At 52.2% G+C, this 13,439-nt stretch overlaps 2 protein-coding genes across 2 annotated transcripts in view; both read left to right on the plus strand.

Annotated features, from left to right (window-relative positions):
- The window catches only part of RBBP8NL (RBBP8 N-terminal like), a 14,653-nt gene extending 9,100 nt beyond the window's left edge, over positions 1-5,553 (plus strand). Inside the window, exons 10-14 of the mRNA XM_009998732.1 lie at positions 296-1,115; positions 1,470-1,578; positions 3,638-3,699; positions 4,023-4,143; positions 5,435-5,553. Of these exons, the coding sequence (XP_009997034.1) occupies positions 296-1,115; positions 1,470-1,578; positions 3,638-3,699; positions 4,023-4,143; positions 5,435-5,553 (1,231 nt within the window). The remainder of the gene's footprint in view (positions 1-295; positions 1,116-1,469; positions 1,579-3,637; positions 3,700-4,022; positions 4,144-5,434) is intronic.
- A 555-nt stretch (positions 5,554-6,108) lies between these two features.
- CABLES2 (Cdk5 and Abl enzyme substrate 2) overlaps positions 6,109-13,439 on the plus strand; it is a 28,586-nt gene continuing 21,255 nt past the window's right edge. The window contains exon 1 of the mRNA XM_009998733.1: positions 6,109-6,122. Within this exon, the coding sequence (XP_009997035.1) occupies positions 6,109-6,122 (14 nt within the window). The remainder of the gene's footprint in view (positions 6,123-13,439) is intronic.

Consider the following 13,439-nt stretch of genomic DNA (forward strand, 5'->3'; position numbering starts at 1 on the left):
TGCGGGAAGCACCCCCTCCCCCCCCCCACTCACTCACCCTCCTGCCTGGAGCTGCCACGGCCCAGGGACAGGAGAGCAGGGTGGTGGGATGGTGCTGGATCCCTGTGGTGTCTGCAGTGTGGAAAGCTGCTGCCTGGCCCCTGTGGCCACTGGGCCCCTCTTCCCCAACATAGCACTCAAGGGAAACCCTGTGGCACGAGGCACAGAAAGAGCAGGAGAGACCACACACACCATCTGGGCAATCACATGAAAATCCTCTCATTAACTTTCCCCACCCCCCTCCTGCTTCTTTTAGTTATTTAACAGCCAGCAAAACGGACTCCCCCAAGGTTGCTGCCTCCTACGAGAACCTGAAGCTGACAGCCAGGAGGGAGCAGCTCTGCCTCCTCCACAAGCACCTTTCCCTGCATCCGCTGGGGCTGCCGAGCAACTGTGCCTCGGCCGAGCAGGATGGCAGCAGCTTCTCCAAACACCTGCCCAGGGCCAAAGATGCTGACAGCAGGACACGGCTGTGTGATGGCTGGGAAGACCGAGCAGCCTTGCTGAAGCTCCCTGCTGCCATGGTGTACGTGAGGGATCAGCACCTGGAGGAGAAGCTGCACCTCCTCAAGCACAGGGAGCGGCTGCAGCAGCTGCTCCTGCAGCAGTGCCAGCCCGGCCAGCGGGCAGAGGGGGAGCCAAGGCCTGTGCCCCACGAGCGGCCCCTCTCCCCGTGGGCAAACATCACGCTGGGATGCAAGGAGGAGAGGTCCTTCCTGGAGGATGCTGCAGATGGGAAGGAAGAGAAAGAGCTTTGGCTGAGCCAGGACGGCTCCGAGCTCCGAGAAAAAGCGGAGGTGGCCAGGGATGATGGTGCAGATGCTCCTCTGGATCTGTCAGACTCCAGCCGTGGCAGGGACATGGGCTGGCACCGCCGGCGGGAGCTGAGGGGGGCAACCAGCCCACGGCTGAGCCCTGGGGACAGCCCTGCTCTGCCCGCAGCCCCCGGCCCCCACGGGAGGCATGAGGCAGGGAGGGACAAACTGCCCTTCCCCGGCTGCTGGCCCAAGGCTCCCCGGGCACTGCCTGCTGCTGTCAAGGAGGAGGAAAAGGAGGATGAGGAGGATGAAGCTGTGGTGAGTACAGCTCACGTTGGCATAAAATTAAGCCCCTTCCCCTCCCCAGGGAGCCCAGCACTGGTGCCAGTGACCACCTTTAACACCCTGCAGGAGGATGCCCAGCTGTGTGTGCAGCCAAGGGGGATGTGTTTGCACATGGCAACACCACGGCCAATCAACCCTGGCTCCTGTTCCCAGCCTACCCTCTCCTCAGCACCCATGGGGTTTCCATCCAGGACAGGCGTGTGGCAGCACCTGTGCCCCATCTGCAATGCTTGTCCCCATAGGTGTCACAGCCATCACCTAGGGGCTGGGAACAGCCCCTTCCTCCTTCCTGGCCAAGGCAGCATTTGTGCTCCCTGTGTCTTACAGCTCACTCTCTCCCGGACACATCCGACAAACAAGTCCTTGCCAAGTGACCCAGAGGCCCTTCCAGAGATTGGGAAGAGACTGGCTGTCAGTGCACAAAAGGAAGAAGCAGGTAAAAAGCCCCAGGCAAATGTGACAATTGAGAAGGCAAGAGCAAAATGTTCATTTTGGTGAAGGCATCTCACAGCTGGGAGCTCTCTGTGCTGTGCTGAAGCAGCAACTCACCAGGATGGGACAGCCCTCCAGGGACCCAGGTGCTCCTGGCTCCCAGGTCTTTTGGGGAAGTTTGGGTTTCACATTTCCATCTTGAACAGCTCAGTTTTCAACCACATGTATACCCAAAATTCAGGCTTAGTATCTATAAAGAGAAAGTAACCCTGGCTGTTCTGGAGAACAGCCCAGTATCTCTGCCCAGCACAGAGCAGGAGCCACCCATGGGGCTGCCAACACCCTGCACCCAGCTGCTGCCTGGCATGGAGGCTCCAGGAGCCAAAGAGGCTGGTTTAGTACTGACCCATTGGCAAGACCCACCCCACAATGAGCCATGACCAGACAATGTTGCTGCTCCAGCACTACCCACCTCTCTCAGGAAAGCAGAAGCTTAGAAATCACCCAGCAGAGATGGGGAAACTCGATTTGCAGGACTAGCACTGGAAAAACCATCCCTGTCTCTGGCACACAGGGCTGTGAGCAGAGCAAGGAATGCTGGTACCTGCAGCAGGTAGGACAGGATGCTCTCCTCCCTTTCCCTGCTCCATCCTTCATAAAAGCCCTTTATGTTCCCAAAACCAGCTGTGCCCTCGTTCTGGGGACATGTGGTGCTTTTTTCTGGCCTGACAACCATGGGACATGGGCACCAGGTTTGCCTGGGCAGGTGGGAGGCAGCAGCCATGGGGAGCAGAGCAGGAAGCACGTCTGCAGAGATCTGCTCTGTACCAGCCTTACTGGCTTGGCCAGAAAGTTGAGTTCACCTGGATTAGTTGGTCTGGGCGTGTCGGAGCGGTTTGGGAACACTCTCTGGAGCAGGATTTTGCAGGGTGGAAAAAAAGAAAGGGGGGGGGGGGGGGGGGGTGGGGGGGGGGGGGGGGGGGGTGGGGTGGAGGAAGGCATTGGGAAGGGGAGTCCTCTGTGATTTACATGCTAAGGAGATACCATCATAGTAGAAGAATTTCAGCTGATTACATTCTGGGTGTGGGAATGCAGGAGTTTCTGCAGTTCTCACCTGAAGGCTGATACAAAGCCCAGGAAACAAGACACAAACACTTCTGCACCTCCTAGTGAACCTTAACCCCCAGCAGGATAAAGGAAGGACAGGATCAGACTACAGGGGCTCTAGGAAGCAGCTCTGGCTGCTCTCCCACCTGCCAGGGACAGCACAGGAGGCTGCCCTGCCAACAGTCCCACCCCAACGAGACCTGGGTGTCAGAAGCAGGTAGGATTGAGGTCCTGGAATGTCCCTGCCCCTCAGATGAGGGCACAGATCCATCCCTAGCCCTTTCTGTCCCTCAGTGGCCAGCATGGGTGTGCCGCTGTGGGTGCAGAGAGGGTGATGCCACCAGCAGAAAGGCTCAGTCTCTGGCTGGGGCTGCTTCACTCTGTGCAAAGTTTGGGTGCGTGTCTGGTGCGTGCAGGTACGTGTCTGGGGTTGTGTAGCCTTGGGGCCTGTGTGCAGCAAATTCCTTCTGCTGGGCAGGGAAGCAGCTCCCTCACCTTTCTTTCCTCTGCTCCTTGGCACGTGTTACCTGCCAAGAGCCACTGACCAGCTCCAGCAGCAAAATTGAGGATTGTTCGCTCTGGCCTCTTTACCCAGGCATGTTTCTCTCCACCCAGGTCTCAAACAGGAAGGTGCAGCCTGGGGTTTTAAATACCCCTCAGCTTCCTGACCTGCACGTGGTTGTGGACTCTGGGGCAGTGCTTGTGGCCTTGGTGTAGCAAAGTCCCATGGATACAGTTTTATTGGAGCTGGTTCCCCAGCAGTCCTGTTGGATCTCCCATAAACATTCATTTCAAGCCACGTAGCTCACAGTGCCTCTGCTTTGCAACACAGTTTATTGCTGAATCTGTTTCCTCCTCGATGGCTCCCAGAGCCTTGGCTGGTGGGTCTGCATCTGCTCATGAGCCTGGTGGGTCCCCTGCCAGCCAAAAAAACCCTCCCTTTTGTGTTTCCTTAGATGACGACGATGCTGAGTCTGAGAAGCAGGAATCTGATGAGCCAGACACGACGGACAGTGAGGTGTGTGTTTGATCTCATCAGCTCATTAGCCTAGGCTGTCAGGTCCCAGAGGTGTAAGACAGGTTGTCCCCACCCAAGCTCCCTCTGGGAGGTGATGGCTTTTCCTTATACAAGGTGCCAAACTCCATTCCCACACTGTTACCCAACTTGTTGCTAAGGGACAGAGATATGACTCTTTCCAGCTAGTCAAGGTTTATGAACAGTAGCATTTGTCACCACTCCCTACAAATGGTCACAAAGGTCCCTGGGCAGTGACACTGGGCCATCAGCAACTTGGGAGAGGATAGTGGTTTGTAGTCTGACTGTTCTTCTCATTGGTGTAGGTGGCTGCCCCATATGAAGATGATATCCTACCAGAAGCCCAGGCTGATGGAAAATATTTTTGCACCAAAGACAAAGCACTGCAGAAGAAGAGAAAAAGAGGACAAGATTCCTGGACAAAAGGTAGGGAGGAGGGATTCCTCGTAACATCAGCTCAAGGCTACAACTTCAGCTGCTTCCAGAGGGGCTCCTGCAAGAAGCGCCCAAAGGCACTGGCCACCTTCCCTGCAGCAGAGAGGAGGGTGCCCCTCTGCTGAGTGCATGCCAGGCTGCTAAGCAATGTCTGCCCAAGGTGATACGGAGGAGTTTTTGGTTTCCCTGCAATAAGACACATTGTGCTGTGTTTTGGCAATGGTTCTGTGTCCTGCCAGAGGAGCCCCTGCTAATGGTTAGCCAGAGAAGCCTGGGCAGGGTGGCCAGGAGAGCACTCCCAAGCACCTAAGCTAACAATGTAAAGTCCCTCATGTTTGCTTAGCCAGCTGGGGAGGTGGTGGTTGGAGAAGGCCAAATTCCTGGGGGTGAGTTATTGACATTCAGAGAGAGGTTTCTGCCAGCTCTGTTGATCTTCCAGTGTGGCTGCAGAGGTTTCCCTACTGACAAAGGAATGTGTTGCACCCATGTTCCCTACAGGTGAATAGGCAGAAAACTGCTCCTGATAAGGGCAAGGATAAGGCAAAGTGCCTGTCAAGCCCAGGGAAGTGCCCTGTCAGAACTGCCCTGCTCCAAACACTCTTTGTGCTTCAGTAAAGACAGGAAGTGTTGCTCCAGTTGGGAGTGGAGAGGGGCAGGTGCTCCAGCACAAAGGAAGCCTGTTTAAATGGCCAGCTCTGCCCCTCACTCTGTCCCCAGCCCCCAGAGGTGCTTGCTCACCCAGGGAACACCCTGCAGCTATGTGAGAAGGTTTGCTCTACACAACCAGCTGCTTGGGGCAGTGAGGAGGAAGCTGCTCTTTGCTCCCCAGGGTAGACACCATCTGAGCCTCTGAGGCTGGAAGGAGAGGTCCTGGAGGGGGATGTCCTAAGTGAGGGCTGGATGCAGCTGTGGCAGGAATGGGGTGGTGGGGAGGCATGGCCCCTCTCTCAGTATGTGATGTGTGCCATGTACCACACTGGAAGGAAGAGAAATCCAAGAAATGCACCCTGCTGGTCTGGGTGCCCTCTCAGGATCCCTCCAACCACCAGGCTGGTTCTCTGCCTGCTTCTGCTTCCCATGTTGTTTCTGTTTGCACAGTCACAAGAGCCTTCCCCAGGTACCCACCTGTGCATCTCATGTGGGAGAACAGTTTCTCTTCATCTTTCTTTTGCTGAGCTTTGCTTCCTCCTGGACTGTCCCTATTCTGGGACAAGGCCACCCGCACCTCATACATGTAAATCCATTGCTCTCTGGTTAATTGCTGTGGTCATCTTGTTTACAGGAGGCAAGAGGTCAATGAGAGGAAGAAAGAAAGTCAGAGTGGAGCAGTGCTCAGAGGGGATCACAAAGGAACTGGAGAACTGCTCTGCTTCCCACAACGATTCCTCTGAGGAGACCTAACAGCAGGGCAGGCTGAGAAGAACACAGATGCTGCAGACCAAAGGGGAGGGCTTGGAGACCTCAGCATCCCACCCACGCTGGGAGAGCAACTCCTGCCGTGCTGGGCCAGGCAGTGAGGAATTCCTAAGGACTCATTAATGAGGAGAGCACCCTGGAAACCCTCACTCAGTGCCCTGGGAGAAGCTAGGCAAGGAAGAGCCATGCAGGTGGTACCTGGAGCAGCCAGGTCGCTGCTGGTGGAGCAGCACATTCAGTGACCCCCAGCCCTGTACTGGAGCAGATCCTCAGACCAGTGATAGGAAGAGGAGATGTTTTCTTTGCAGCACTCACCCTGGATCAGGACCACGTTCTTCCCTGGGATTCCATGCAAGGAGAACAGACTACCCAGACCCCACTCCCCATGTGTGGTGACCCAGTGGCTGGCCAAAAGGTGGTGACCAAGCTGAACACCACATGCACAAACCTGCATTGATTAAATCCCTGCCCAGGTTTCGTACCTGTGTGCATCCTGTTTGATCTGGAGAAAGACCATGGTTTTCTTTTCTAGGAGCAAGCATGTGGGTGGGCAGGTGGGACATGTCCCACAGAGGGCAAGGAGAAGAGCATGGGAAGGGAGAGCAACATGCTCTGTCACCCCAACATGTCCTGCATGCCTGGAAAAGGCAGCTTTGCAAGACCCTGCATCAGCTCAGCAGTTCCCACTGACCTTAGCAGGATTACTGGGAGCTTGTTTTCATGTTGATAAACTGTTTTTAAGCATTGTTTTTTCTGGTGTGTTAAGGATGGGCAGATTTTCCTTCAGCACCAAGTGTCAGGGCTCTCTAGCTGAGGATGGGATGGGAAGGGCTGCAGCCTGCATCCCTGCAGGCTCAACACTGCACCAGGAGCCAGGCTGGGTTGTTCCAAGCACATGTGCAGAGAAGAGGGCTGAAACAGACCAGAAGTGCCAGAGATTTTGTTATGGTGCCCAAACATTTCCTTTACCCACAGTTATTTCTATTTACACATGGTTTTGTTTGCCTTTCACGAGAAGGGCAAACCACAGGAAACCAAGTGCCCAGCCTGTCAAGAGCATCCTTTCTGCACACACTACAGCACGTTTCCACCTCCCCAGAGCAAGCAGGCAGAAAATAAAAAACCACCCCAAAAGGTCCCAGCTGCAAGGGAGCAGGGAGCTGGGCTGAGACAGCCCTGGTACCAGGGAGAGACCTGGAAGGGTACAGGGATGTCCAGGGAATGTGCTCTGCATTGAGGAGCAAAGTCACAGCTTGTAAGTTATCCTCTAGCACTGGATATTCTGGGAATTGGTGTCCTGAAGAAATTCCTGAGGTGGGCAGGTTATCAAGTGGTGATGGGTCTAATGGAGAAAGCAGAAATTCCATCCCCAGCACCAGCTGCTCTGGCAATGCCCCATGTCCCCAGGCTCCAGGCAGTGCAGGAGGGAGCCCAGGGCTCTCATGGCATGATCACCTGATGGACAGTCCCCACCTCCCACAGCACCTTCTCCTGGAGCCCAGCTCAACCCAGGTAAGGTGCATCTCGTTCTGGAGTTCAGTGCTGTGATGTGGACACAGTGCACAGGAGCTGGCAGGGAGAGGGGACGGGCAGCTGGAGGGTGCAGGGTTGCAGCTCATCCCAGCTCAAACCATTCATTGAGTCACAGCCATGGGGAAGTGGGTCAGGGTCTCTTTCTGTCCCCAGCAGCCAGTACTGTGTCTGTCCCTTGCTGGGACTGACTTGCAGGAGGCAGCAATACCCAGAGCAGCACTGAACACATGCAGTAAGGTGGATAAATCTGGCTTTTAAAAATAACCCATCCAGTAAAAAAAAGAAAAAAGAAAAAAAAGGAAAATTGAAGTGTAATCCCATCAAGAGGCCCCTCAGGCTGCAGGGAGGCAGCCTGGGGTTGGGAGAACAGAAGAAGGGGAGAACTTTTATGCAACTATAAAATAATCCTCTCCCTATGACCCATCCCTTGATAAGCAAACTGTGCAGAAGTCCTGCCAAAAATAATGAACTCCACAATTTATTTTTTATCCCACAGAGATTATTTTTTTATTCCTCCCATTGCACAGGAGCACCACAGAATTTGCCTCCATTTATTGGACTTTTATGTACCTTCTTGCCTTTTTCCAGCAGGCAGTTTCAGCTGGTGCCCCATATCTCGGTGCAGGAAGCATTGGAGGGGCTGGCAGGGACACACAGTTCATAGGCAGGGCAATCCCATAACTATAGAGACAAAAAATACCTTTGGCAGCCCTGAGCAAGTTGCTGAAGTGGAATAAAACTTTACAGGTTGCACTTGGTCCATCTCTGGAAACTCCCCTTCAGCTCAGCCCCCCGGTTTGCTGTTCCCCCACCCCAGCATGGTACAGAAACACCAGATAATTGGTCGAGTCCATTAATTCTCGTGATTGTGCCTCTCAGGCTCTTGTTGAAGTCATTCTTGCCAAGCAAATGCGTGTATTGATCTGGGGAGATGCAGGCAGCCTCAGACATGAACTATTCAGCTGTAAGGAAGAAATCCGAGAGCTGCAAGGATCCCTGGAGCTTTGCAGAGGCTTCCACCCATGGGCTCAGCTCTGCTGAAGGGAACATGTTTACAGGACCTTACTGGGCTGATCCTGGCTTCCCAGGGAGCACGGCAGCCTCTTAATATTTTCCCTGGAATTTGCCTAATGACTCCAAGGGGCATCTGTGTGCCAGACCCAGGGATCCAGGCTTTGTGCAGTTAAACCACGTTTGCTGCCACATTTCCATCCAGCACTAGAGGGATCATTTTGCACAGTGATCTCCAAAAAGTCACTGAAGTTACCCTTAGAGTTACAACCCACAGACTGAAAAAGCAGAAGAGAAGCTGTCCTGTGAGCAGACCAGTCCTTCTGGGAGGCTGGCAGGTCCTGTTTGTTTTGTTCAGACAAATTATTGCTCTGATGTCACCACTGACACGATGTAGGTAGGACGCCAAGGCTGATGAACTGGTTTCCCAGAGGAACAGGTTCAGAGCACAGCTCGAGTTCACTTGGATTTGAAAGGGCACATGAACCTGGAAGAGCAACAATGTAAGCATTTCTATTCACTTTTATTCCATCTGAAATAGCAAGTACTGGCTCCCTTACTGCCCATCATGCAAAACAATTCCAGTGTAGACCATCACAACTCTTTTCCTTGCTGATCCTTAAGCATCTGTCTGTGTTGAATCACTCTCCCAGCACCACAGATTGCTGTGCTCATCCTGCAGATCCCCCTGTGCTTCAGCCTCCCACTTAAATCAGCAGTAAACTGGTGTTTTCATCTAGTCTCTGGATTTCATTTGTAAAATTTTGTAAGAAATAAGTTTGTGCAAGTCTAGCCATGAATAGAAATCTCCACCTTGAGTTGGGGGGAAAAAAAGCCACCACACAAATGTTCCTCTGTTGTGTGTGTAAGGGAGATGGTGCTGTGGGTGTAGGAAGTCCAATGAGCTCGAAGCAAAAGGGAACTGTGCTGGGGATGTGCTGGCTGCAATGCAGCAACCAAAAATAGAGAAATGCACACAGATTCCACCTCCTTACAGGCTTCTGCAGTGGCATTGCCTCTATGGCAATAGATATTTTGAAGGTGACTTCATTCCTGGCCTTCTCATGAGACTGAGCACCACTTCTAGTGAAATGCTTTTAAGCAGGATTTGATCAGCAATGCCCATTTATAGAGCTGGCTTTAGAAACAGCTTCTGTCCTCAGTTCACTGCAGGAAAGCTCATTCCAGTCATTACTGAAGTCTTGCTTAAGTCCTGCTTGGGGGATTTAAGTGGGTTGAGCATTTTGTGCAGATCCTTCTCAAGGTCAGATGCACCCTGGTCCCAGCAGCCTCGTGTGCATCTCTGTGGTGCTCAAATGGGAGCCCAGACAACTCCAGTGCTCAGAACAGAGCTTGAAGTCATGGGTAGGTTTAGCAAGCCCAGCATGCAGTGATGGTTCTTGGAAAGGAGGAATCTGGGGAGTTCTTTTGTTCCTTTATCTTAAGCAGAATTTAGGGTAGGAATTTTTGAGCCCAAGTGCATGTTTCTCCTGCACCCCTCAGGCATCACAGCTTCTGCTCTGCCTTGGACATTGTCATCAACCTTTCCACAGTTCCCCATTTCTGGATGAGCTGTGCTGCACATCCTGCTCTTACCAAACTTGCTGCGAGATGTGCTGATCTCCAGTGGAACCTCTCCAGAAAATGTATTTTGCAAGATCCTCCCATGAAAATTATTGATTAACTAATAGGAGCAGGCAGGGCAGCGCCCCGTGGTTCAGGGGAGAGAGTTTGATTGATTCAGTCATTCACAAATCCCCACGTAAACACCACATACATTTTTCATGACTCGAGCACATGGCCCTCCTGAGTGCAGAGCTATATGATTAAATCAATCAGCTCCTGGATTTTAAATACTTCATGTCATGCAGAGAGAGCCTGAGTCATTTCCCAAGTCACACAGTTATCAGCACACAGGTCTGCTGGCAACCTTTGCCTCCTGGGGCTCAGCATGTTGTTTGCTGTAATGGGAAATGTGCAGGGAGAGCAGTGGGTTGTGTCCCCAGCTGCTGGTGAGCACCTGGGAATCTGAGGGACACGGACACTCTGCTGCTGCAGCACCCAAGAGAAACCAGGGCTCCCAACTGGAACTGACTGGAGGTGGATTAAAACCATGGCAGGTCACAGAGCTGATGTACTGGTGGGGCCAACAGCTGGAGTCAAACCTGGCTCATGGGTTTGGGATGCAGGAGGAGAGCAGTGGAGATGGGTTTCAGAGTTTCTTACACACGTAACACACGTAGGGAATGTTCCTGTGGGCATTTTCTGAGATGTACTAAATAGGAGGGGGAGGATGAGCTCAGGAGAATGCACAGTCCCAAAAACCTAGTAGCTGGTCTTCATGTGGATGTGGTGAGTGTGAAGCTTGGCTCCAAGGAGTGCTGGTCCCCCTGGGTGTGTTGATTTAAAGAGAGGATTTAACACGGTGATATGTAGTAGGATTCCTGGGACAAGGTCCTTGCATTAGAACCTGATGAGGGAAGAGGGGGATGGGAAACTCTGGGTGCATGTTGTGCTTACTCATCATCCTCCCAGGCTTCCAGAGAACGCCCTGGTCCTTGTGAGGCCTCTTGGATCCTCACTCACACCCTGTTTAGGCTGGACAAATGTGTACAGAAATTTCTGGTGCCTTATCTGAAAATTGGCAGTTCCTCCAACTGGAAGGCTGTTCTTCTGGTTCCCAGCCTAAATATATTCATGACCTGTTTATCTTTGCTTGATTTTGGGCCATGATTTTACAAAAAATATAACACCCAGCCTACATATGTACTTTAAAATGCTGTTTCATATCAGATGCTTAGACCAAATCCTGCAGTTCTTGCATACAGAGAAATCCTGGTGACTTTGGTGACTCTATTCCCCACATAACATTGGAAAAAGGGCTTGCAGGCTTGGCCAGTTCCAGACCAGCTCCTTATTCTAGCAACCCCTGACCTCTCAGACATGGATCCACACAGCCCAGGGATTCCTTTCTGGTAGAGCAGGAGCTCCAGGAGCAAAATGAGAGTGGGTTGATCACTGGAGATTCAGAATAAGGCTTTACATTTGGTCAATAATGCTGCTGCAAATGCCAGGCTACCTGCCTTCCCTTTGTCCAGGGGTTCTGCAGAAGTCAAGACTGGAACATCCTTCAGCCCAGAACATGAAGCTGCTGCTCAGCAGCACCAGGATGGCTCCAGCCGTTCTCCAAAGCAGCATTCCTGTGTGTGAATTAGGAGGGTCTCCAGGCAAAACAGAGCCTGGGCTCCCTCTGTCCCCCTCTGCTGGGATTCCCTCGCTGCAGGAAACAGGGAGCAAAGGTTGCCCAGGGTGATACCCAGCCCCTGCCATGGGTGGCAACGGTGCTGATGTGCTGCCCATCTGCTTCAATGCCAGATTCCTTGAGCCACAGAGACGTGCCCGCTGGGAGCTGCGTGTCAGATGTAGATGAAAGTCCCTCAGCACTAACAGCAGCAACTCTCAAACCACTCCGTTCAGCTTTGAAGTCAGCAGCCCACTAAGCTATGGAGGCTGGATTCTTTCTGCCTCACCCTGTGCTGCCTCAGAGGGAGGATTTACATCCTACAGCTGTTCTTGCAAGGAAAGAATGGGAAAAAAAAACAACACAACCAAACCACAACTTTTTTCTTTTTTCTTTTTTCTTTTTTTCCTTAGTCTAATCTTGGTTTCTAGAGACTTGTTTGCAGCAAGACTAGCTAGGTTTCCATGCCCATTTATCCCTTGGCTTCTATGATGATCTTGCCATCAGGAAGGATTTTAATTCCTTTTTATCCAAAATCATTTTTTCCACAGCTGTGATATGAGATGATTCTGAAAAAAAAAAAAAAATAATAAAAATTTAGGCTCAAAATTTGACCTATATTGAATAGCATAAAATGCTGAGGATGTTCTTGGGATTTTAAGGGGGAAAGTGTATGTTTCAATGTAGGCTTTTTAGTTGAAGCCTATAAGAAAATATTGTCTTACGTTTCCTACCTTAATCCTATTATTATTATTATTATTATTATTATTATTATTATTATTATTATTTATTTATTTATTATTATTAATACTGTAATACAAGTTTTGATGACCCACTTGCAACAGTACACAAAAAAATGGTCTTTTCAAACAGACATATGAAGACCTAGAACCTGACTATGTCTTATAGGACAGTTTCAAAATCTGTCTTTCATTTAGTGCCCACATTTCAGGTCATATCATGAGACACCATTGTAAACTGCAGCCAATGTGAAGAGTGGTCATGGAGCTTTTTTAAACATATTTATCAAAAGCCTTTACCATTCTAAGGGTCCAGTGTTGCAGAGACATTAATACTTGCTTAATTGTGAACATCTCAGTAGTGGCTCGTTCGTGGCAAATTTGGTCTGACACGTCCATGTCTATGGGTAAAATCCCACCGAGGAGCACAAGCTGCTTCCAAGCACACAAGGTGGGAAGCACCTGCAGGGGCCACCTCGGTGTCAGGGGAACCCAGAGGCCACGAGCACCCCCATCCTGCTGCTCACAGAGCCAGAGGCTTCGTCATGCCCAGCAGAGCTCCCAAGCCCCCTGTGCCAGGGCCGGTGGGATGGACACCTTCAGGGCACAGCAGTGTCCCTGGGGGCAGCAAAAGGGCAGAGCTTTCCCACTTGGCAAGCAGTCAGAGCATCTTCCCAGGACGTGGGTTCAAGTGCCTGAGGGGCATGTTTATTCCAAGCAATATAAACACAGCGGTCCAGGAAGCCACGTGCTGCACAGAAATGCCTTGAGTCACTTTGTGGAGATAAATGCTAAGTTTGTGCTTTCCCAGATCCAGGCCTGCCTTGCCCATATAAAGCCCATGCTCAGCACTGCTTGGACTTCCCCTGGGGATCCACCCCTCTGCCTGGGTTTTGGGGAGTTTCGGGCAGTGCACAGGGATCCACGGCACCCACGGGGATCCACCAGATCCAGGCCTGCCTTGCCCATATAAAGCCCATGCTCAGCACTGCTTGGACTTCCCCTGGGGATCCACCCCTCTGCCTGGGTTTTGGGGAGTTTCGGGCAGTGCACAGGGATCCACGGCACCCACGGGGATCCACACCCCCAGGGCAAGCCCTGCACAAGCCGGAGGGCTGAGTCCCAGGCTGCTGGGCTGGAGCAGGAGGAAGAGCTGCCTCATCTGCTCCTGCAGCAGCACTTCATACAGAGGGACACAGCGGGTGGCTGTGCGGGGACGCGGTGTTTACACAGGCACGCGCTGGGTGCTTGCGTGAGGACACGGTGGGGACGTGGCGGGCTGGTGTGTGTTTTAGGGGCACACCAGGGCTCGGAGGGGCTGCCCAGCCCGGACCCCCCGCCCGCCC

The sequence above is a fragment of the Chaetura pelagica genome, unplaced genomic scaffold (genome assembly GCF_000747805.2).
Source record: "Chaetura pelagica isolate M959 unplaced genomic scaffold, ChaPel_1.0 scaffold275, whole genome shotgun sequence".
In the NCBI taxonomy this organism is placed as follows: domain Eukaryota; kingdom Metazoa; phylum Chordata; class Aves; order Apodiformes; family Apodidae; genus Chaetura; species Chaetura pelagica.